Genomic DNA, 25,879 nt, shown 5'->3' on the forward strand with positions numbered 1-25,879 from the left:
GTCCACTGACGCTATAATGTGGTGATGGAAACTGTTTTGATTATTTCCTAACATGTTAGTTGGCTCTCTGATGCACTCTTGTGGAAAAGCGCTGCCGAACCACCAGGAAGACGTAGGAACGCCATAATCAAATGAAAGCAAAAATATTTCTGTACTTTGTGGAACAAATGTTTTGAGACAACAAATGAACAAAAAGGGTTGCAATGCATAGTATGCCTATTCAAAAGTGCCCAAATTGCTTAAATTATACACGCATAAAAATGTACCGTCTTTTATAAACATTAATAAAAATTGCGGACCCAATTCATTTAAGGGGAATTTATTTTGCCTTCCTGTGACAGTGTACATCAACATGTTCTTCGCTGTTTATTCAAGGAGAAACACACCTGACGGAGGGAAAAAAATGCCACAAAGCACATTTTAAACTGTTTAGTGGTCTGTGTGTCGTCCTTCAAATCAACGCAAAAATCAGGCAAAAACACAGGAACAAACAATACTGCTGCTCTGTTTGCTGGAAACGTTTATAATGACTGAATGTATGAACTCTGTTCAATGCCTTAATTTTATCACTTTCCTACTGAGTATTCTCTGTAGAAAACTCCGCTAGTCATTTTAAACGTTGTGTTAGTATGAAAAGGTAATGATGCACAACAGGCACCACATGTTACTGTATAGAGCACAATATACATTTATTAGCTATTTAACAAAACAAGATAAATCACTATTGAAAAAAACAATTGCATTTAAAAGAGTTTTCACAGTTGGATTCTCAAGAGTTGCCGAGATCACACAAGTGTGCTACAGGTGCAAGTGAGAGAACATCATTTAAAAAAAAAAAGAAATGCTTTATCCATTAACAATTGACTGGCTATCCCACAGAAAATCTAAATCTTTAACACAGAAATGATATGAAATTAACCATAATACAAAAAAAGATTTAAAAACGTGATTCTCTTGATGGGATCTTGCAACAAAGATCCATCGAATGACAGTTGCAGTAAGTCACATACAATTATAGCACATCCTTTCAGTACATTATGTTTTTTTGTGGCAAGAAAATATAGATTCATATTATTTTTTATTCTATAAAATAAAGTAAAAATGCAGCACATGTATTAATCAAACTCGGAGCAAATATCTGAGGACTTTGGTAGACAAAATGTATTTGTATGTACAGCAAAATGCAGATTTATTTGTACACATATTACAACAAATGCATATTGAGACAGCCGTAAAGGTTATGAAGATGCTCCGTATTGCACACCGCCATAGTGCCCTCTGTTCACCAGAGGATAGGTGCAAACTGTAGTTTCTTTGTCACTGATGACAGTATCATATTTTCTGCTGCACAAAGGTTTCAAGCTTTATGATAATCCGTGCAGTACATTCCATCACTCTCATTGCCACCTCAGATGTGTATCTGTCGTTGGGAATCTGTGGAAACGGCAGGAGGTCGGGATAGCGTGTTCTCAGGCTGTCCACCCCATATCCCTCCAGGATCTGAACATCTTTTGAAAGGCCTTTTAACTGGGGGTTGTACTCCTCCACTTTCTGAGCCAAAGCAGTGGGCTTCACGTCTTTGTCCGACTTCCCTCTGACTGCGTAGTCGGCAGCTATCAGTGCAAGTTTTGTGGCCAGGTAGCATTTGAAACAGACCCACTCGTTGGCATTTTTATGGAGATCATTCCGAGCAGCGGAGTAGTTTGCTCTCGCTTGTCTCAGCCATCTGCGTGCTTCCACCGGATTTCCAACCGTCTTGAAAGTGGGGGGCACAAAGAAACGGTGAGAATGTGACGAACCTGCGTAGCTAGTGTAATGTTCCCTGAACTGTTGCCTTTCTGACTTGTGATTTGTTGCTTCTTGGTTCCATGATGAATAAAATCTTTGATAAGAGAACTTTTCTGACTGAAAGCGGGACGACGACGTGGAGAACGATCTCCTGGAGGCTCTCTCTGTATTTTGCTGATCGGCCAAAGTCTGTTTCTCCATCCTGTTGATCTCGTTCTGTAAGTGCTTAAAGACTTCAGTGGCAATGTCCAGATTCTCTGCATTTTTGTCTGGATGCCACTTGAGATACAATCGGCGGATTATCTTCTTTCTCTCCGTCTCAGAAAGCTTCCACGCTTGCTCGACAACTAAGGTCACTTCTTTCAGAATCTCAGGCAATGTATGGAGCTTGATCTTCTTTGGGGACTGTTTTTGAGCGGGTGGTCGAAGGTTTTCCTTACCAGAAAAAGCAGCAGAGGCCATTCGCGGGCCAGATGAGCGACTGTTTGGGCTTGTAGGAGTTGATGGGGCACTGGTTTCTCGCACATGGTTGCTTTCATCTTGTCTTGAGAATTTGTACAAGTCGAGGGAACTCACTATTTTGTACTCGCTGTAGCCAATGTCAATCTGAAAGCATTTCCCAAGGAAACTTTTGTTTTCCTCCTCCTCCCTTTCTACTTCTTGAACAATGATGGCGTATGTATAGGTAGGCTGGTAGGATCCATATATGTCCCCACCCTCGGAGTCGACCAGGTAACCCACATACTCTCCTGGATAAAATACATTCATTGGATCCATGAGGAGTGTGTGATGTATCTCAGCTGGTATGGGGGTTCCGGGGAGCGGCAGCTCAAGTTTCGAAGGCTCCGTTGAGTCGTACTTAACCCTGAGGTTGTCCAGCTTCTCAGTGATTCTGTAGATGTCATTGCAACCCAGCATGGCAATAAGATAGGACGTGTCAGAAATCAAATTGTCCGTGGCGGACTTCAAAGTCATCGCCAGTGCTAAGAGAAAATTAATGTCTTTGCTGTCTGAATGCTGGATGTAGAGGTGAATCACCGCTGTCCCGTACCTCTTGAGGAAGGCGAGTGTTTCGCTGCGGCTGTGTGGGATGGGGCTACATCCTTTCACTCTTAACGTTGTTTGGAGTTTCTCAAAGCAAGAAACTTTCAATCCTTCACAAAGGGCTTTGCAAAGGCGGATGGCCTTTTCCTCATTCACAAGGTATGCATTGTCATTCTCGTGTTTCATTATTCTGATCAGTCCCGTGATGAACTGCTCTGACGACAGCAGCAGCTGAAGGCGGCCTTGAAGGGAGCAAAGAGCTCCAAACTGGCACATTCTTGGAGAATCCTCATCAAGTTGCTCTTCAAGAATGCTACTCAACAGTCTAGGCCTTAGTTTCTGTGGAAGTAGCATGATCAGCTTTGTGTGGAAGGCGTGGTCTTTGCCCAGATAGCATTGGCTCATGTCCACAAGCATCTGAACTCCAACGTTACCCTGAATTCTGCTTTTGTAGTGTGGGGCATCATCAAACACCAGGCTACTGGATTTCGCTAGTCTACCGTCATGACTTGGCATGTAAAATAACAAATCTTTGAGACTCTCGAGATCGTTGCGAATTGCCACGGGATCATTTTGGAGGGATTTGAACAATCCTGAAACAACCCTTTTCACAGTTCTCATTTCATTTGGATCAAGCTGCTTGCCATCTGAACTTTTGTAAATTCGCCACAGCACTTCAACATATTGTTTGGTTGAGACGACGTCTTCTGTACCGAGAAGTTTGAACAGTTGATGGAAAGTACCAAGTTCAAGAGGCAATTTGTACAAGTAGGGTTTGAAGTCAGATTCATTTTCCAAATTAATAACGACCTCTTCAGGTTTCAGCAATTTCCAGCCATCTTCCACCATGACAACAGCCACCCCACGGAGTTGGTAACGGAAATCTCTTTTATCTGCATTGAGAAACTCGTAGGTGGACCTTAGAACTTTGTTCCTTGTTTTCACCATTTCATCATCCGGATTGGATATGTTGCAGATATTTTTGCAGTTGCTGAGGACTTTCTCCAACGGTGGATCCAAGTTGACGCCTAACATGTTCAGCACATGGTCAAGTTGTTCCTGTCCAGTGAGAGTGTTCCCCTCCTGGTCCTTAATGCTTGATGGTGTAGCTTTCTCGGGTAGAATTGGGCAAGATGTCCAAAGCAAGTGAATGACATCTGTTTGCTTGAATTTTGGATTCACCTGAGACCCACTGAAACGAATCAGGGGAATTGTGCCACTCATCTCCTGGTACTGCGAATGAAGCTTGATGAGTTCATTGGGAGCTCTTTCGGGACACAGGAACGGAATCATTGAGAGCTCCTTGAGAAAAGTTCCCTCTAACAGGTCTGTTCTGTCATTAAAAATGTGGTTCAAAAGTACATCGACAATGGTTTGCACTTTTTCTTGGGACCAGCTCTCTGTTTGGGCTTTGATGCTAACCTCTTTTGCAAACTGAAGAACTTGCTGCTGTGACACTTTGTGCTTGAGACCGATATTTCTCAGAAAGGTTATCCATGAGGTGAGCAACAAGGTCCCATTCCTGGGTTTTGAAACCTGCTCAACTTTCTTAAAAAAGTCACTTTGAATGAATGACTTTGTAGGTAGCATAACTTTGAACACCTTCACTGTCTCATCATAGAAAAACTTGGTTGGCCTGAGTCTGTTTGAGTAGTCATAAATGAACAACAGTCCCTCCAATTTCTCATAGAGCTGATTCTTCATCTCACATGATTCCTCCATTGACAAAAGTCGCTCTTTCAAGTAGACAATGTGTTCAACTTTTGCATCATAGGAAAGACTCTCAAACTTTGGAAGGAGATATTGAAGGTAAATTTCCAAGTCATCAATTGGCACGCAGCCAAGGAAGGTGTACAGGTCTTTCAGCTGCTGATTGTCGGCGAGAAAGCCCAAAGGTGCTGTGTGAGCCCATTTATCGATGTCTGCAGTTGGGATGCTTTTTACAAGGACGTAGTTTGTACCATTGTTTGCAATGCTGATGTATCTCCCACTGACTGATTTAAAACATGGGAGGAGTTTTAGGATCTGTGCATCCTGTTTTGTGAGGTTAGCTAGGTTGCAGTTGAAATACAACAGAAGAGCCTCAAAGTCCTTCTCAGTCAGGTTTGATGTTTTAAATGTAGCTGTCTGGATGATGTACTCTACAGCCTTCAGAACACTTGATGGATTTTCAATGTTTGCTGTGTGCTGTGCCAGAAAAGGCATGATGGGATTGTCTTTCAGACAGATTTTGGTCACTGCAAGCTGAATGCATCCTGCTTTCATTAGGGTGTGAAAGACTTTGTCATTTTGGCCATGTGGAAATATGGCTATGCTCATCAAACTCAAAGGTAAAAGCACATCATGCTCAGGGACAACAATCTTATCTCTTGCCATGAATTTCATTCCAGGTAGCAAAGCCCAGTCTTTCAGAATGTCAAGCAGTGTTTCAAAACTTGGTTTAATGTCCACCTGATCCTCCTTAACAGCGATATTCTCACTGATAAAGTTCCACACACTCTTCAGCCAAGATTCACTTGCAAAAGTGTCTCTCCACTTAACAGGGATTCTTGTTCGATACTCTCTTGGAAGAACAGATCCCAGTAGGTCAGCAAAGCAACTCATGTCAAAAGTCTTTGCAGCTCCTGCCATCAAAAGGATGTTGCTGTACCTGATGTACAGTGTATTCATGAACATTTCTTTCCTTGATGAGATCAGCTCATGATGTGTTGTCAGAAACTTTGGTCTCTTGGAATCAAACACCTGAAGCATATTGTCCATTGTTATCAACAGAGGCAAACCCTCAATAGTGAGGTCACCCGCTTCCCTATCTTTGAAGCAATAGTCGACTAAAAGCTTCAAGTTATGAACGAGCTTGAAGTTTGACTGTTGGATGCGACAGGGGAGTTTTCCGACATGGCAAGATGTGTCTGGCGAAAGGAAAGTGTGAAGAAAGTGTCGGACATCGTCCGGTGTCACATAGCTGACTGGTATCCCTGCATCTTCCAAACAGAAGTAGAGATTTGCGGTCTCATCACAGCTGTGAACCAGATTGAAACCAATATCCAGAAGCAAGGTTTTCAGCCGGTAAACATTTTCAGCCACAGATTTCCTTGAAGTGATGTTGTACTCTGTGTTTTTCAGGTGCTCCAGTTCATCTTGAAGCAGATTATCAAAAAAGGCTCTGCCTTTATTTGCTGTGGATGTATTCACCCATGAAATGTAAATGACAGAGTGCATGTCCGAGTTCTCCATGTGCACTGCTCTGACTACAGGTAGCAGTCGTTTCATGTCAGCATGGATGCAGTTGTAAACGGCTTTCACCAGGCAGTACCAATCTGGCTGTATATCAACTCTATTGACTGGGAAGAAGAAAAGATACTTTCGCAATGTATCTTTAACAACGTGAAGCGGTGTTCCTTGTAGTACGGTAATTGTGGGATCAGGACCTTGGAAGGATCGACGCTTAAGCTGAATCAGCAGTTCCACAATGGCAGGTGCTATCAGTGATGTCATCAAATTGTTATTCCAGTCACTCCTTACCCCAACTCCATTGTCATCTCTCCACAGATTTCTTCTAGCAGAGTCTAGGGCAAAATGGCCATTGACATGAAAAGGCAAGCCCGTCTCCAGGGAGAGGGGCAGAAAGCAGAAAGCTCGGTGGGGTTTTTTGTAGTTGTGGCTCACACATGCAGCTACCCCTCCGCGTGGAAATAGAGTTATGTCTTCATTTTTGTGAGCCGAGATCACACTTTTTGAGACATTTTCAATGTCGGGAAAGCCAGATCGGTTGCAGATCATCCATGAGGTCAAATTTCCATCATTGTCCTCTATGTCCATTGTGTAGGTTATCTGTTGGACTGGGATAGCAGTGAGCTGCTTCTTTTTGGTCACACTATCGATGACTGAAGCATGAAACTGTTTGCGTTTCAGCCGATCACCGTCTGTTATTTTCGCTGTCACAGAATAGAGGACTTTTAGTGCTCCAGATGCACTATCAATTTCGCAAATTGATATTTTCTCCATGTGATTGAGGAACATCAGAAGCTCTGCGCCATCGGTCTTGAGCTTATCCAGAAGGTTTTGCACCATTCTGTCCGACGCAGGGACAGAGCTGATCTCTGATATCTTTGCCATCCCCTTAGAGCGGATGGGGAATCTGAACATGGTGCTGCGTTCTAATTTAAAATGTACTCCCAAGTAAAGACTTAGAACATCTGAAAACTGAGATCTGAAGTCAGAGTCCAAGTCTCTAAACATTCTTCCAGGACTCGTGGATGTTGCCCCAGGTGAATACTGTGCATGTGGATCAAAGATGCACAGAATATCATTGTTTGAGATGAAGGACGGGCAGTCAGTGATGTGATAGACAGAGTTGAATCCTATGCCGTATTGACCAGTTTTGCCTGGATTCGCCTCTTTTGTTCCTCGCCCGAGGTTCTGTATACCTCTGACATCATCCTCGGTAAAAGGCTGGTTGTTGTATACACAGAGGGCAGGTCCTTGCATTGGAATCCATTTATCATCAAAGATTCTGTCTGTGGGGTGTGTCCTTGGATCAAAAACAAAGTAGATCTCAGTGGCTTTGGCATCATCGGCATTTTGAAGCAGCTCTTTCAGCATTTCTTTTTCTGACGGGTAAGCATTGAGAATGCTCTTAATCCTGCTTGTGAGTTTTTCTTTCTGTCCAAACTCAGTCCCAAGGGTAGTGAAGCAGACATTTGAGGCATACCTCTCCAAGGCTTTGTGGCGTTTTGGGACTGCACCTAATTTCACGGCGACCTCTCTTGGAATATCTCCGTGACAGTACTTCACAGAAGAGTCTCTTACTTTGATCCAAGGGCAGTCATTGTAGCATAGCGATTTCGATGGCTGCAATGTCAGATTGAAGTCGGGTAAGAGAATCCCACCAAAATGCGCTTGGCAGTATTCTTGGTTTTTGTCTCGTATCAAGCTCCATATTCCCTCACTAATAATTCTGCGACACAACTGGAAGTTCTCTTCGGTGAGTACCCTTCTCCCACATTCTTCCTTCACAGTTTCAAGGACAGTTGCAAAATCCTCTACTGTGAAGCTGGCCTGTACCCCAACATTTTCAAAGAGCTCACGGCAGCTGTTTCTGTATTTGTTCGGGAGCTGATAGAGATGTGGAGCAGCATCAAAATTGAGGTGGAATGCAACTTTGGAAGGATTGACGTATGTGTTCTCCACCAGAATGGAATTGAACTCTTTCAGTTCCTCACTAATTTGTTCTGTTGCTTTCTTATCCTGTAGCATTTCCTCATGAAGGAACTTGTAACAGGCATTTGTTATGTTCTCCTGATACAGTGTGACCCCATCAAATGATTGAGACAGTTTTTTGAGTTGACTGATGACCAGTCCAACGGAAGGCTTCCTTATCAGACCCAGGCAGTCTTTCACAGCCAATGACATCGCACCGCAACCTTTGAAAGATGGAGAATTCTCATTCAGGATTGGCATCATCAGACAGACAGTTTCCTGATGTTCAGTTGTGAATAGGTCTTTAGCAGAGAACATTTTTGTTGGGGGAAAGTTGTTGCCATGCCATGGCAGAGAAAATCCTGCAGGTCTTGTCAGGAACGGAAGGAACTTGGTGTCATGTAGCTTTTCCAAGAGCTCAGCTGGTCCAGGATCACTCATCTTAAGTTTCTCATCAATGAGACTCAACACTATACTGCTACGAAAGCATGCCGCTGTGTGATCTTTTTCGTTAAGATCTATAACAGATTGAGCACGTTCAATCAGGTCCTCCCATGACAGATCGTCTTTGACCATGCCTAACTGCACTAGCTTCACTAAACAAACAGGGTTTAGGTAGTCTTTAGTAGTGCCTTCAGGAAATCTTCCATCATCAGTGTGGTAGAGCTTAGCAACTCTTCCCTCTGGGTGAATGAGTCTGGAGGGTAAAACCAGTTCCTTCTTGGGGCCACAACATGGGATACAAGGAGTAACCCTGAGGATTGAGGCAAAATCTTCAAGTTTTTCATTCAAGACATAATGCACCAGGGGATCTCGGAGCTCTCTGTCGATTTCCTCGATGTGAGGGAAAAAGACATCTGAAAAGAACTGCTTCTCTGTCAGGGTGTTTTCCATCAATTTCCCTTTACACCCGGCATCATCAAATCCCTCCTTCACCCAGTCAGGCAGCTCAACCGCACAGAGGTTTTGTGAGCCACTCTTCTTAAGATATTTCAAAAATATCTTGAAAGCAGCAGGACCAATGTCTGGCCGACAGAGTAAGGCATCATCAAGGAATCTGACGTATTTGATTGACACCCAGGTTTTGCCGTCTGAGAAGACGTTTGCATGCTCACCGTCACCTCCTTTGGCTATTTCTTGGTAGACACCCTGGCTGACCAGTGTGAAGTCATCATGCACCTGACTTGGATCTGGCCATGCTGCATAATAGCTGTAGTCCAGCAGTTCTCCGCTTTCAGCCATTGAACGTAGCATTGTGAGGGCTGCCAAATAACCCTGGACAATTACATGTCTCATGAATACAGAGTTCCACTGTCCTTTGGTGTCGGTCTTCCAGATCTCTTTGCGATTAGAGGTTACAGCAAAGCAGCCATTGATGTGGACTGGTAAGCCTGTTTTGATTCTGAGAGGTAAGTAACAAAACACTTCTCCAATTGGTGTGGCATTTGTCTTAACTGTCCATTTGCGATTCTCTTCTTCTGAGAGCAGAACAGCCACTCCACCACAAGGTACTAGTCCGAGTCTTTTTCCACTATCACTTAGGGAAAACTTGAGTGCTTCAGTGACATCCATGCATGAGCAAATGAGCCAGTTGGTGACCTCGACTGCTTTTGCTGACATTTCATCTGTGAGTCTTCTTGTCTGAATACCTTTAGCAGCCATCTCAAAGTACTGGTTAGGATCTTCCTCTGAACCTCTGAACAGTGGCGAATGAAGATCGACAATGCGTTTGAATACGTTATGAAACTCCTCCACCAAAACCCGTATGATGCAGCCAGACTTTGGAACATCAGCAGGTACCCTGTTGGTGCTTGCAACTTTCTTCATAACCTTTGCTGCAGATTTTAGGATACTCAGGGGTCCGTATGAGGATTTGGACGACCACACACTTTTGTTGATGGTGACGACATCTTGTGCTCCGGCTGGATTGGGTTCCTCATATTTCAAGTATTTCAAGACCATACTTCCGACATGCTGAGTAAACAGAATGAACCGATGGCCACAAATGCTGAACTCATCAACCAGGGAATAGATGTCTGTGGTGTTGTAGTATAGACTACTGATTTCACTTGCTGACGCTTCCTGCTCTGTCCTGAACGGGAGTCTGAAAAGTGTACCGTTGTACTTGTATGGGGAGTCCTCGGCGAGAGGAAGCTGGCAATTGAAGACATTGATGAAAGGTTTGAACTGGTTGGGGAATTTTCTCAGCCTTTTTTGTTGTTTGCTCCAGTTGATTTTAATCCCTGGATTAGAGCTGTCTCTGATGTGCTTGCTGATGTGATTGATGTTTGGATCAAACATGATCATGAACTCTCTGCTCATTATGATGGGGATATCAGTAATGTGATACACTGAGTTGAAGCCCAGGCCAAACTTGCCAACTTTGTCTGCTTCACATCTCTTCACAGATCCACCTAACCTTGTGATGTTCAGAAAGTCAGCGTCTGAGAATACAGAGCTGTTAAAAGACCACAAGGAGGGGCCATGGCAAACAATCATGCCAGGGTCAAGGAGGTTCTCTCGAATGTTGGTGTTTTTCCTCATGTCAATGAGGAAACTGCACTCTGTTGCACTTGCATCGTCGGCATTCTGAAGGAGCTCCTTAAAAATGTCCGCTACAGATGGATATTCCTCCAAGATGTTCTTTATTCTCACTGTTAGAGGTTCACGTTGGCCTGATTGTTCGAAGCCAAGGTTCTCTGGGTTTATCAACCTTGTGCTCAGGCATGGCACCTTCAACCACTCTGCGGTTTTCATGGGGATGTCATCATGGACTAATATAATAGGTTCGGATGCATCTTCAAGCAAGTCATTCAAATCATCAACCTTGATGTCACAGTAGGTGCATTCATGAATGGGCTTCAACGCTAACTTGCTTGGGTCCTTGTAACAAAGAATCGGCACATGCATGTCCGTATCGACCTCTATCTGATTGTTGTTCAGCCATCTCAGTATGTTGACTAAAAGTAGAATATCATGTTTGCTTTCCTCCTTGGTGATCTCTCCGTCACACCTTTGTTTGATGGTGCTGATGACTTCGAACACGTGGCTTGACACAACCTCTTCAACTGAACCACAAAACTTGAACAGCTTGTGAAACTTTCTGATTGTCTTTGGCAAGGTGTACAGGTAAGGCTGCAAGTCTAGATCAGGGAGGGGCTTTAGGGCTGTGTGGCCAGGTGATGAGAATGTCTTTCCTGTCCAGACCCAATCAAAGGGAAGTGATTTCATTGCCTCTCTTGCGTCCTCAAGATGAGCCTGCATGAAACCGTAGATCTCAAACAAGATCTGCTGGAACTGATACCAATCCTCTGTCGTGAATGCTTGAGATTTATGCCAGTCATTCACTGCTTTAAGTTGCTGTAATACTTGATCCACCTGAGGTTCTGTGGTTAGTTTCAGTGCCTTCTTCATACCTGCAGATGTGTGTTCAACCAGTGCTACAGAAGATCCCACAAGCACTGCATGGGATATGTCACACATCTCCGACAAAGAGCAGATATTGAGATCATCGCCAACCCAAGCAAGGGATTTTGGATAAGTTAGAGGTCTTTCTTTGCAGACAGGTACCCATTTCAGTTTTAGCAATGACATTTGAGCATCAGCTGATTTTACCAGCTTGGTTTGTCTGTTCAGTATTTGCAGGAGTGTTTTTGCCTTTTTGACAATGAGTTCCATTTCTGGCTCCCTGCTGCTTTGTAACTCCTCTATTTTCATTGCCACCTTGAGCACATCTTTTTCAGTGAGCTCTACTTCATTTCTTAGTCCCAGTTGTCTGAGTGAATGAAGGATATCAGCGGAAGACTTGAATAGACCTGGTGGAAATCTGGACTTCTCTTCCATGTAGAACAGGTTCTGTAGAATCTCCAGCTCAGAATCAAAAAGATCTGAGGCTTTGACTGACTTTCCACAAGGCAACTGAATAAATGTAAGAGCAGAGAGCCACCGAATCACAGTCGGGTTTTCATTCTTTAGAAAAGCCAGATGTTTAAGTGCCCAAAGCATGACCTGTGTTACCTCATCTGTTGTGTAGAACCCCCGCTCAATATCCTGAATAATCATCTTCAAACACTCTGTTGTTTTCAGTTGTTGTACATTCAGCATCTTTATGAGGCGGATTGATTCTTCGTCACAGCAACCCACAAGATTTATGGATAATTTCACATCTGGTGGGTACTTGGCTCTGTGATGTAAAGCTCTAGCCCCTCTCAGTGACGTAAATGCTGAAGTACCTTCGGAACAGGTGCCCACTTTCTCAAAGATGGAAAGCTCCAGCAGGGTATGCTTTTCCCTTGCTGTAATGTCAGACAGTCCGGCAAGAAAGTTTCTGAGTGCCACCTTCTCTTTGACCGAGAAAGAAGAGACAAGGCCAGATAAGCGTTGTGTTGGTAATCTGTCCATAATTTGCAGAAGCAGACCAGGAGAGGAAGGATGGACAAAATTCTTTAGCTGAGGGTGCTGCAAAGATGAATCCAGCTTTTTTATCACTACTCCACCCAGCTTTTCCATGATGTCAACAAGGTTTTCAGGGAGCGACGACTCTTCCTCATCTAAAAGAATTACGGGGGATGGAGTTTTGAGACGTAGAAGCTGAGCAACTTCCATGCTTTCTTCAAGCGGCACAAGTGGGATCAAAGGCATGTCTTCAAAGGTACTTAAGTCATCCGCAAAATGAATATAGAGATGCTTCCAAATCCTCTTTAGCCAGGAAACTGCAGGATGTTTCAACTCTTTGTTTCCAGGTTCCCATCGGACGATGAAGTCTCTTGATAGCCAGGCTGTAGATAGGATCTCCTTGATGAGTCGAGCTGATCGCTCAGAGTTCAGCATTTGCAGCTGAGTGCAGGGTCTTCCTGTTCAAAGAACAGTAGAAAATGTAATTAGCTCAGTTATTATTTCAGAAGTTGACTATCAAAGCTGACAAACTTAGGTTTCTGGTTGGTCCAGAGAAGAAATCTCAACCGTCAAATTTGTTTTAACAATCCACTTAATCAGATTCTAGGTATATCGCAAAGCACACTGCACAAAAAAAACTTTTTCATCAAGTTTTTTAAAAAGACGACTATATTAGTATAATTATACTCAACATACAAGATTTATATTAAAGTACATATTGCTTATCTAAACATGCTTGTATCAACCATGCCCTACACACACACACACACACACACACACACACACACACACACACACACACCAGTAGGGGAAACCATTTCTCTGTGAGTCTTTTTTGGTGTTCATTGATAGTCATGCATTAGTTTAGTGTACTATTATTATTAGGTTATATTCAACGCACTTCAAAAATACCTACCTGAACATCCCCAAAGATATTGTTGCACTGTAATTGGAGTAGCACATTTTTTAGAGTTCTAGGGTGATTTTTATCTTTGATTTACGTGAATTTAAACAAAAACAAAATGTCTTTAAGCATCAGCATGTAATAAAAATGGTATTAACCTTTAGGAGAATAGTTGTGGTAGAGAATGAGTCAGACAGGGGGAGACACAGTTAATAACTAAAAAATAAAAAAAAATAAAAAGGAGTCCACAATATTAATGTTAAATCTTTCCTCTTGGGTTTAAAGGACAAAGCTGTTACTCAGCATATTTGCTCTGCCTCGCTGCCTTGTCAAAATCACGACTAAATACGCCCGTGAGTGGACTCGGGATCTGATCTCGTGGCTCGGGTGGAATGTCTGTGTAGCACAAAAACAACTCTTCCACGAATCGGCATGCTCACTCTCTTGTTCCCTTTCTGCCTCTCACTCTGAAATTATCTATTAGCACTGACTTTGATCTCCCGCTGGCCTAGCAGGAGAGCAAAGTGGCCAGGCGTTGCTACAACATGGCTGAACCCATAAATACACCATCGTATTCTATTGTTAAGTTTACAAATGAATAGGTAAAATATTTTACAATATATAATCATTGAGACCAAAGTTAAATTACCTCTGCTTTTGGCTGCTTCCTTCAAAGCGTCCATGACTAAAGGTTTAATGCTCTCCAATAGGAAGCGACCCTCAAGTCCTGGATACAGAGACCTTAGGACAAATAAAAGGGGGAAAAGATAAGAATACCGTAAAAACGTATTTCTAGGTGTACATTTGTTTTAGTGTTGAATAATTTGCATAATAATTTGCATACATATACAAATATACTGTGTGCATATAAAGAGTACCATTTGTGTTTTCAATGTCATTTAAAAAAGAAAGCAAGAGCAAAGCTGCATGCTTCATCACACACTCAGCCACAACCTCCTAAATGATATTATATATATATATATATATATATATATATATATTCCTGCACATATTTTGCAGCTGTTTTTCACATCTAGTGTAGTCAAGTGTTTCACATTGAAACTGGTCTTTGTAAATTGCTGTGCAGGATGATCCACACTTCATATACATAACGGAAATATGTGCTATTAACACTGTTACTGTGACTTCGATGGTAAACTAATCCTGCTGACTGATAAATCTTTGAATCCAGCCTAAATAGATATAGATATAAAGATATTTAACAAACTGCTCTTCATTTGAGGTAAAAGATACAATGTTTCACCTATTAGAATACTTTTTGAAGTCAGGGCAAATTTAAATTAGGAAGAGACTGAGGTTGTTTGGACAAGAGTTACAACAACTTGGTGGAGAACATACAATTTTACTTCAAACCTACTTGGGGTATTGCTCAGACGCAATGTAAATAGAATCTTTGTCACTGAAAGACGATGAAAACGTGGTGAATGTGCCATCTTGCAGCGGCAGGAGCTCCAGTCCTATGAGGTCACTGTAATTGCCGTCACTAAGCGCGAACTCCAGCAGCAGCAACTTCTCCTGTGAGGGACCTTTGTGTTTGCACTTCCTGATCACCTGCCGCAACAAAGATGGAGTCACTTTCCTTACTTCAATGGACTCGGTCGTACAGGCAGCGAAGACAAAGTCCGTGGCAGCTGGCACCTTTGCCACCTGCGTTCCTGAGCTTTGGAGGTAGCTGATCACAGTCTCTGAAATGTCCTCGTCTGTGTTTAGCTCTGAGAACACGGCCTGGTCCACCCGGATCCAGCTCTCGCTGAGGGAATGGATGACCTGCTGCTGCAGCAGGTCGTGAAACAGCGGCTGGAGGATGGGTTTCCATCGGGACTTGACCCGCTTCGGATCTGGCCAGGCCCCATAGGTCCCTGCAGGGGACAATGGAAAGTCTTGGTCCTGTTGTGTCTGTACCCTTCTGATAGCCTCAGTGATGAGCGTGAAGTAGGCCCAGGGGATGACCGTGATTATAAGCAGCTCATTCCACAGGGCTGCTGGATCCCTCCACTGGTCCACTTCCCGCCACTTGATACTCCTGCGGTTGTCCGTGAGGCCGAAGAAGCCACTGAGATGCACCGGAAGCCCCGTCTCACTCTCCTCGCCAGGGGGAAGGGGAAGGAAGCAAAAAGCTCGTCCTGAGAAGCCTGATGTGGCACCCGTGTCTCCTTTGTTGACCACAGTCAGAGGCAGAGCAATTCCAATGGTCGGCATGAACTTCAAAACATCTGCCAGAGAATCCAGTTCGGGACACATTCCTCTGCCCCCAACTCCATTACAAACCAGCCACGTCATTCTCTGAGTCTCTTTAGCTGTTTCATCCTGAGTCTCTATGCTCACTTGGTATGTGACACACGTGATGGTAGAACTTGGAACCCCATTGCCGTAGCCGTCTATAGCCTCCCCCAGCGTGTTCAGTGCATTTGGTCTTTCTTCCTTATCTTCCGTATTCTCAGTTGCCGTAACCTGAAACAACATGCGCTCCGTACCATCGCACTCACGCACATGCAGGGAGATCTTCTGCACACTCTTGAGAAAGAGCAGCACTGTGTCTGCATCCGCTTTGAAAGACTCAAAGAGCTCCAAGACCTTCTCTTTGTTGTAAATGTTGCCACTGAGCTGGGAGGGTTTCAGGCGAAGCGGGAAGCGGAACAACGTTCCCGGGAAGCTGCCATCCTTAACGGTTTTCTCAGAGCTCCCGAAAATACCAAAGTAGGGAGTGAACTGGTCAGCAAGTTCTGTGATCTCCTTCATGTCCGTCTTCAAGTTCCAACACTGCCCGGACTCATGCACGCCGAACAGGGTCTGATGAGGGTCCAGCATGGCAATCTGGTCTCCACTAAATATACTGGGAGCATCTGAGTAGCAGGAAGAAGAAATACAAACATCAATTAAGTTACGTTGTTGTACGTAATTGTGTCAATTCTACAGTACTATAAGTACTTTCATTCAGAGCTGCAACATTTTTGGGGATAAATAAAAAATAAATCATTTGAGAAAATTCTCTCAAATCCTTTTGAACTTCTTGAAGAAATTGCATACCAGGATTTTCAGAGCGTCATTATTATATATCAGCAAAGAACAATTTGCCATCTTGATAAATATTGGAATGGTGACTGATTGGAAAGTCTCTGTTCACGTTGCATTTGTTTGCTCTTCCTGACTGTCAGCTGTGAGCTGCCGGCTCAGCTGTTCACATCTGAGCTGTATCAATAATAGATGTGATCTGAATTTGGAACATAGTTGATGTCATGCACAACTTTAGTCTTTTCTGTCATCTAAAGACTTTCTGGATATGATTTTCTCCGGTTTGATTCTGATGCTGTACTCATAACATTACATGTCATTTACCTGACACTTTTATCCAAAGCAACTTTCAATAAGTGCATTTCAACCATACAACTCAAAAGAACAATAAACAAGTGCAATATCATCAAATAAGGCGATTTACAACTTGCTATAGATAAGAGCCATTATAAGTACAATTAAAGTGCTACAATTTGTTTTGTGTTTTTTAGTCACAGTATAGTCTGAAGAGGTGTGTCATTAGTTTCTCAGCGGCCCTGATGTACTCGCCTGTAATATGATACACGGAATTGAAGCCAATCCCAAATCGTCCAACTTTCAAAGGATCCTCTCTCTTCCTGCTCCTCGCAATTTCCTGAATCCCATTCCAGTCTTCCTCTGTGAACACGGCATCGTTGTAGACATACAAGGCCGTCCCTGCAACACAATGCGTGAAAACCAGTTCAGCGTTTGTTCATAGTTTCACAACCTAAAATACATGTATATTAACTGTGTAGTGCAAGACGTCTTTCAATAATCCCCGTGACCAAAGGTAGACTTTCCCCTTTTCTCGGTTAACAGGGACCTCTGCGCAGAGGGTAAGCTGCAGATCACCTGCTCAGTGATATTTAGGGTAAGCAGGACCGGCTCATGCCAACACAAGGACTACTAACCTTGATACTGAGCCATGTCAGGTGACCACAGCGACTCAACTCCATACTCCGTCTCATCGTACATGAACTTGACTTCTGTGGCTCCGGCATCTTCTGCATTCTGAATCAACTCCTACGAAGTAGAACACAACACACGTGTGCATTTATGAAATGTAATGATTTTGTTTTACTACATTACAATATATATATATATATATACGATATATAAAGCTATGCTCTACATATTTTCTTACTCCCATGACATAAGTGTTATTGACTTCAGACTACAGACCACAGCCTGTTAACACAACAGCTGAAATGGGGCAGAATAAAAAGTCTGTCAGGTTAACATCCACAAAATGCTAAATGTGATTTTAAAATGTTAGAATGTTCATGGCACTTACTTTTAGAATTTGCCCACCTTCGGGGTACCTCCTCAGAATATCCTTCAGAAAATCGACTAGCGGTGGTGTAGTCTGTCCGAATCTGCCTGTGAAAAGCAAAGCTGCGTGAAACTCACTGTTGTAAAACAATATATATATATTTCAGAAATGTGGAGGTTTTAAATCCTACCTCCCCCTTTGAGGCCACTTCCCTCCAGCGCGACAGATACTTCCGGGCTCCCAGCAGGCACCAAGGTCCGGATCTGCACGCTGTCATCCAGCTAAGAAGGTAGGATGCGGAGACAACGAGAACTTAACATACTACACAAAAAGAGTTTTATTGAGGGAAACTGCAGGAAATGTGAACAACAAATCAGATACTGGCTTAACAAAGACAAAATCCAAAGCCCTTCAGTTGATCAGTGACATTACTGCAGAGTCAGAGAAAAGATCCTTGTGAAAGATATTTAACGATGAAAAAATGTGTTCTGCAAGAACCTATTCATGAAAGTCAACACTGAGCGGCTCATTCTGATGACAGCTATACAGCGACTTCAAGTCTGAAAACGGTCATTATTGCACACGTCAGTGTGACAGACGATCTTCGCCCTGTTCATCATCGCTCAGAATCGATGCAGGACGAGATCCGGCACCGGGCCAATGCTGCTGCGCCGGCCCTTTGGGGCTTTTCAAGGTGACATTGTGACCCGACTGCGCTCAGCAGTCTTTGTACATCAAACCGAGCTCCGCGTAAGCAAAATCTCTGTCATCGTCCTCATCACGCGGTAATGCGCAATTATCACTTGTTCAAATTCAGGATGAAGGATTTTAAGTCTACCATGTCATGTTAATAATTAATATGGGAAATGGAGCGCTTACAAGTTAAAGAAGAAAAGCTGTATTCTTGTCTGACATTGATATTAGCGGAAATGTGGGTACACGGAACATACTTCTGTAATATTAAAATGGTCTGATCCTGATCTAGAGAAGAGGATGCGGTGGTTCTACCCGTCAATCTCTCTAACAAAGATAAAGTGTAATATAGCATTTTAACTCATTTGGCAACTGGACTGACCTTTATTTAATTTGACGGGCATTTACATTGAAGAATGCTTTTTGTAAACTCACAGATAATAAAGTAATCTTTCCTTACTATTTCTGCCAAAAAACCCTCCTCTGCTAAGTACAGTGTGTGGCACAGCGCCTCCTCCGCCAGACCTCTGGACATGTTAATTGCATTAGACAGAACAGGAAGGTAACTTGATATCTAATATACTTATATGTTATACTTTGCATCGGGATGGTGCAATATTAAAAAAAAGAGAGTTAACATCATTTAACATTTGTCAATCATTTTAGACTTCTATTCCTTCTCTTATAAAAAGAACCGTTAGTATTGAAAGACCTACCCTTGTGGTGTGTGTGGTATTAGTGCGTAGGTGTGGCTTGCAGCTAATTTCTGCATGTGAGATCAGGGGGGGGGGGGGGGGGGGGCTGCAGAGTGCTGACCCCCCACCTGCCACTTTCCATCAGCTGCTAAACAAGACAGTTGGTGAACTCCACTAACTTTAGGCCATACACTATCTGACACAGAAGTGACAAATTGATCCATTAGAACGTTAAAATCTGTATGATGCAAAATAAGATTTGAATTGTGAGACCTTCATTTATAAAGCAGTTTTAAGAATAGGCATACATCTATATGCAGCCTGATCTCCAAAACTTGTTCGTAAAAAGGTATACGAAAATCTTGAACATACAAATTCGTAGTGATACGTACAAAATAAATACGGACGGCAACTGATGACGTCACCCTATTCAAAGTGAATGGGGACTTGCACCCCGTAAACACACTTCGTGAAGTCTAACGATGTAAAATAAACGTGTTATGATATCATTTTTAACGAGAAATCAATATTAAATTGTAAGAATAGAATACTAACCCTAACCCCCTCAAAAAATTCAACATGGCGGAAAGACGTTCACTCAAGAATCCAACATGGTCCGCCATGTTGTTCACTCAAGGGGCGTGGTTAACCACCGCCAGTTAGTATGTATCGTTACAAATTTGTATGTTCAAGATTTTCGTATACATTTTTACAAACAGGTTTTGGAGATCACGTTGCTATATGTTGTACCTATAGAAACAGGGTAGAAATAACAATTATAATGTAATGATTAATGTTGAGAATTAATCTTGAGATGTAGATTAGCTTTTGCTAGTATTGAAATGATTTAGTTTCAATGCTAAGGAAGCAGTAATTGAGTGCATTGAGTTCAACACTGTGTTCCCTCCAGAGTCAGATCATCTGACCGCAAACATCTGAGTTGATGATGTGTTCAGGACCACTGCATTACTCTGCAGCACAAATCCGCAGCGAAGATGAAATAAGATGGATGGATGGATGGATGTATAGATGCAACAAAAGGGTAACTTTAATTGTTTAGAGCAATAACACATTTAACGTGATGGGGAAACTTGGCTCACGACATCTCAACAATGGCTGCACTGTTAGTGGTTCAGGTCAATGTCCTGCAGTAATGCCACGGGGTCATTAAAATAGATCTGTTTTCTGCTGCTGGCACTTATCTGGCATTGGAGAAGGAATTAATTCGTTCATGTGACATTTACAATCCACAAACTGGACAAAGGTAAAGTTTCATTTGCCCAACACTGACTGGATTATGACTACTTACATTTCCAAACATAAATTTCTTTCCATATTTCTTCTTTGATCTACCATCACGCGCTCTAATAATTATGTGACTTAAAATAGTTGAACAACGCCTTCCGGTACAAACTGAAACAATGGCTAAGCAGCCCAAAAACACACAAAAAAATTGCCTCACACACAATGCGCTTATTATCTTATCTTATTGTAGTAACCATTTTGCAAAATAACTTGGATCTTTGGGTACTTGAGATTGGATCTGCAATTCCTACCTGGAGAACTCATCCGTTGCACGTTATCAGTGTGTTAGTGGTGTATTTACTGTGTTGTTACAGGTGAAAAAACATACCAGTCTCCCATTGTGAGTCAGCCGTTGCTCTTTGACGGGCAGGTTTGTTTCCTCGTAGAGCAGCTCTTTGATATCTTCGACAGATGTGAAGGGAGAGACCCGGTAGGACCTCAGGCCGATGTACTCGTGACGAACCGTCACCCGTGGTAACCTAATAAAAGAAAAGAAAAACACTTAGATAAAACCATTTTTTAAGTGCACTCTGTTTTCCATGTATTGACTACATAGTCCCTGTAATTTGATAGCAGGGACAGGGAGGTCAAAGATCAAATCGAGAGTCTTGCTTACAGTCATTATTGATCACGGTTCGGTTAAGAAGAAACATAAGAACCGAAAACCTGAGCAGGTCCATCTGTCAATGGGCCATTAGGGGCCTTCATTCTTCTGTTTTAGGTTCTGGATTGGGATTTTTAACATTAACTTGCATACCTTCCCATGCAGCCCGTACTTATGCAAGCAAAAGCATAAGTTAGCCCGTCAACATATTAAGGGCGATAAAGCAAAAATGCTCTGACTTCTTCAGCAGCAGGACACTGGAGCTCAGGTGGGTGTGGCAGCACAGTGTGTTTGGAAAGCAGCGCAAACCAAACCACACGCGGGCAATAACGCAGCACAGACTGACCCAATGCAAAGTTGTCCTGTTATTATTAACGGGTTCGGTTCATACAGACAACGTTAAACTCACCAGGGGTCCGTGCAGCTGGTCATCTCGCTGCTGCTGTGTGTGCCGGCGCACGCGCGCGCGCATCGGACTATCTTCTGCACCCGGCGAAGGAACACTCCGCCCGGTTAACGGCTGTCGCAAAACGAGCACACAAAAAACGTTATTCCACCCGCCCCTAAAAAACACCTGCCTTTTCTGTACAACTATATGATGAATATATAACACAGCGTTCGTTGGTTTGGTGATGGGTGCGATGCGGGAAAACACGTAAGGTCAATATGTTGTTGTGACTGAGGCGTAAGAGGCTTTCTTTGAACCGCTGTGAGCGTCATCCCGACCCGACCCCACTCACTTGAGTCTGCCCGGTGACCGCCGATAACGGTCCCCTCGGAACGCGGATACATTTCACGGCACGCTGTGTTCCTGGAAACAATGACAACAACAACAGCAGCAAGTGACAAGTGCTTAATCACAAACCTTCTCCTGCCAAACTCTGCCACTCTCCTTCAAAGGCGATGTTCTAATAATAATGAATTAGACTGCGCGTGGGATCGGAAGACGAAGCGAGAGGGTTCACTGCCGGTTACTTCCGGGTCGTAAAAAATCCCGTCGGCCGCAATCGGTCTGTTCTTAAACTACCCTCTGCCTTCCGCAAATGTTTATCACGGAAACGGGTCAATGTATTTCCTTTGACGTGTTTATTTTGGTATTTTGCAGGCTTCAACTACTGTTGTACCACAAATGGAGACTGGTGAGAGGGAATATTTGGTTTCGCGCATGCGTCGTAGCTTACTTATGCATCAATCTGTTTATTCGACCCGGTACTTTTAATATTAACTGTTGCATAGTTTAGCCAACGGTTATATATCCTTCTAACTAAGTCTGTATACTACGCACACATGGCGCCGGTTCATCATCCAACCAGTTAAATGAACACGCCTGCTGATACTGTGAGGAATCAAAGAGTTCTCTCTTCCATTCAACTAGCCCACTGTTCCGGAAGTGAAACTACTAATACGATAGTTGACTGACAGTTGGAGGACTTCCCAGGTTTGGATGCGCTTGAACCTTGAATCCATTAAAACAATGAGCATCTGCGCTATAGTGCGCTAGAAATCGGAAAGTAAAGCAGAATAGGAAATAACCCTGCAAATTAAATAGGACTTTTAAATCATTTATTTTTTAATAAATTATTTAAAAACTTTTGGGTTCATCGATCTAATTCCATTATAAATTATTTTCTTATTCATTCCTAATAATATAAATATTGAATATTCAGTAATATACCAGCAAAAGGTTATCGTTATTTTTATTATTTGGTTCTTAATGCTTCAATTCATTGACTTTGTTTGATTCGTTAATTTATTAGACTACATACATTCATTGTTGTTAGTGGCACACTCCAGAATCTGGTACCGTTTATATAATACCGATCAACCTGTCCATTTTTCTTTAGGGTCATTTCAGGACAGTCAGTCAGCAAATGCTGCAAATCGTAGCGTGGACGCTTCATTTCGCGTCAAAGGACACGTCAGGTCGTCTGCATCGCTGCTCTGTGCGTATGTGCCACTGCGGGGGGGGGGGGGGGGGGGGGGGGGGTCAACTTGATATTTCTTAAAAAATATCCCCACGAGTGACTGCTTGCAGCTGCATTACTTTGATCACCCTGATCGGCTTATTCCGTTGGACTCTGGGATTTGTAGTCAGGACAGCTCAGGGGTCAGACGCCAGCACACTGCAGACCAAGATGCGCATATCAACTCCGTCCAACAACAACAACAACATTCACTTAAAGCTGATCAGACACATTTGTTAAGGCACGCTTGTCTTAGATTGAAGCCATTCACACTAGAGAATGTATTAAGAAATCACACTTTGGATTTGCTCTGGATGCTGAGTGTTCTGAGGATGTCTGACATTGACAGGCTCTCATCTCATTTACAGACCACGCAACATACATGTCATGTCCTGACAAGATCTTTGTTGTTTCTCTTTCAACGAAACTAGATGCATTACGTAGAAAAGTGACCTCAATGTCAAGGACTCCCAGCGCCTTAAAATATAAACTGCTCTCAATGACATCCTCGGTTTCCCAAATCGACGCACTCCAGCAAATGAATCAACCAAATGTGAAGTGCACCAGCGGGTTGATATTAAGAACGCAACACCATAACACACAATGCAACAAAAAAAAGCCTACGTCAAACTTACACTAATGAGATTTCAGTCATATTGTGGAATTTCCCCCAGGTCCGATTTACCTCACATGCAAAGTAGCCATTATGTTTTATGGTATAAACCCCATTCCCATAGCTTACATCGTAATGCCGCATTGGAGAGAGAGAGAGGGAGCGAGAGAGAGAGGGGATACTTACATTAGGGAAGCAGCAGGATGGAGGCAGAATCTGCGCATGCATCTCTATCCTCAGCACCGCAGAGAAGTTCCATCAAATGACCGCATCGCTTTCACGGTACGTGACCGGAAAAGCACAGCGGTGGTAGTTTGAGTGGATCGCGTTTCGGGGTGCAATAGTTAACAGTGGTGAAAAACCCTCTGGGCAGTTTCAGGCTGCAGGCTTAACGCACATGTCTCTTAAAGCGACAGTGTCCCCTAAAGAGCTCAGACGGGACAAGCCACGCCAAAAGACATGGGATGGGCCAATGCGATGTTATCCTAATAACCATAAGTGAGTGTTATAATCTCTATGCAAGAAATATTAAATATTACTAAAGAACAGAATAGAATAAAATAAAACGGAATAGAATGTAATTATTTTATTGTCTCTGTAGAGCGTGACAGTATACACAAACGGTAATAATGACAAATAGTACAAATATACACTTGTATATTGAATATTTGCAGAGTGGTATTAGCTCTCTAACCAAGCAATTGGTTAATGTAGAAATAATTATAAAGAAATACCCTAAGATGCATTTTGAATGTAAAACATCTGTGCAAAGTTCTCTACGTACACAAAGGTGGGGTTGGAATGTAAAACACCTACACAGTGCACAATATACAGAGGTCGGTCTGCAGTTAGTGTAATAAATATGGCTGTACTTTGTGGAAGTTGTGTATCTCATTAATGACAAAATTACTCAATGGGCATTTTACATAATCTCAGTAAACACAAACAACTTCCAGCAGCAGTAAAGTTGATTTTAAAAGCCATGACACCAACCTCCCAGTAGATGGAGACCACAGCAAAGCATGAGTCTCCTGCTGCATGAGGGACAAACTGTACAAATCTCTCACAGCTAATCCTTACATCACCAGTGTACAGATTCAACCAACGCAGTTTAGATGATTACATATAAGCACCTAGAATTGTTTTTGAATGTTCGTATGTATTCTATGATTTCATAAAAGCAGAATAAAACTTTGAGATAAAATAATTGGGACACATTCTTTTAAATCAGACTAATGCATTTATAAAATATACCTGTCTTGTTTCCTAAAACACATATGCATTTGCTAAAGAAAGTAACAGCTAATTACATTTCCAAAGTAGACAGTGATTTTCTGGAATTGATACATGCAACATGTCCAGACATGTCCAGTAATTGGCCGCTTTTGCAGCGGTGCTGAACTTTTGTCCTCTGTGTCTTTGCTTCAATTCAGACACACACCAGTTTTGCACACTGCACACTCCTGGATAAGATCATGTGGTTTCTGTGTCAAATCAATTGAAGTTGCTCCTGTTCCCACCATCTTCATCTTGTCATTTCACCAAATGTTTTAGTAACACGTTGTCAGTTTTGTGGAAGGATGTAAGGTAGTTAAATATAATAATAATATCGGCCAAATAATTGTGGCCTTTTCTTGTACATTTAGATTAAAAGTACTTTTGCTAAAACAGTTCATCTTTACTGGATTGCTGAGTAATATTTCTTATTTTACTCTGTGAGATTGAATGTACCTCCAAATGTTGTTTTTTGTTATTTAACAAATATAATTTGTATCATACGATGGTGTAATAACATGTTGACGTGGGTTGCCCGGCATTAGAAAGAAAAGTCCCATCACAAGCACAGAATGACTTGTTGTCATGGATGAAGTATATTTCCCAGCATGCGCCCGACATGCAGAGAATATCAGTGACTTGACATTGAACCCTGCTCTCCCCCAGCAGATCAGCCCGCTGATGTCACGACTTCTGCAGCCCACAGAGATGAAAGCTTCCCCGATAATTTAGCGTCGACGGCCTCCAAATAGACGGGCAGATCAGACTGCACGCCGGCATCACATGTCAGGAGGAGTCACGTTTCAAAAAGAAAAGGTTACCGTCTCTGTAAACTCTGAAACAGTTGTTCTTCAGAGTTATTGGTGCTGTCACTTCGAGGGGCCTACATGTGAATTCTAACTTGTACATGGGGGACCGGCGGGGGTCACTGAAGGGCCCCCACGGGCCCCCACACCACAAGTTAGAAAACCCCTTGGCGGGTGTTCAAAAGTCAGAAGAGGGACTCCACAGCCATTAAATAAACCTCACACACACGCACACACACACACACACTTTGTGGGGGGGGGGGGGGG

At 42.8% G+C, this 25,879-nt stretch overlaps 1 protein-coding gene across 4 annotated transcripts; it reads right to left on the reverse strand.

The window, feature by feature from the left end:
• Nucleotides 1-303: 303 nt before the first annotated feature.
• sacs (sacsin molecular chaperone) lies at nt 304-23,930 on the reverse strand. 4 transcript variants are annotated; one of them, XM_040166513.2, is made up of 12 exons: nt 23,718-23,930; nt 21,695-21,765; nt 21,364-21,474; nt 20,679-20,829; nt 17,848-17,938; nt 17,679-17,764; nt 17,296-17,407; nt 16,913-17,059; nt 14,709-16,194; nt 13,980-14,071; nt 13,343-13,369; nt 304-12,884 (listed from the first exon to the last, which is right to left on the reverse strand). In XM_040166513.2, exons 3-12 carry the CDS (start codon nt 21,384-21,386, stop codon nt 1,333-1,335), a joined length of 13,767 nt encoding a protein of 4,588 aa, XP_040022447.2. In that variant the 5' UTR covers nt 21,387-21,474; nt 21,695-21,765; nt 23,718-23,930; the 3' UTR covers nt 304-1,332. The 4 variants fall into 4 exon arrangements, with proteins under 4 accessions (XP_040022447.2, XP_040022575.2, XP_077964769.1 ...); XM_040166641.2 differs by lacking the exon at nt 13,343-13,369; XM_078108643.1 differs by lacking the exon at nt 23,718-23,930 and having other exon boundaries at nt 21,695-21,883.
• Nucleotides 23,931-25,879: the final 1,949 nt, after the last annotated feature.

The sequence above is a fragment of the Gasterosteus aculeatus genome, chromosome 1 (assembly GCF_964276395.1).
Source record: "Gasterosteus aculeatus chromosome 1, fGasAcu3.hap1.1, whole genome shotgun sequence".
In the NCBI taxonomy this organism is placed as follows: Eukaryota; Metazoa; Chordata; class Actinopteri; order Perciformes; family Gasterosteidae; genus Gasterosteus; species Gasterosteus aculeatus.

Bases quoted from the DNA above. Each gene is read 5' to 3' on its own strand.
- sacs (XM_040166513.2), bottom strand. From the start codon at position 21,386: ATGACCAGCTGCACGGACCCCTG. The intron at 13,370-13,979 runs GTAATTTAACTT...CTCCAATTACAG, and splicing joins GGAAGCAGCCAAAAGCAGAG to TGCAACAATATCTTTGGGGA. The intron at 12,885-13,342 runs GTAGGTATTTTT...TTCTTTGAACAG, and splicing joins ATATCTTTGGGGATGTTCAG to GAAGACCCTGCACTCAGCTG.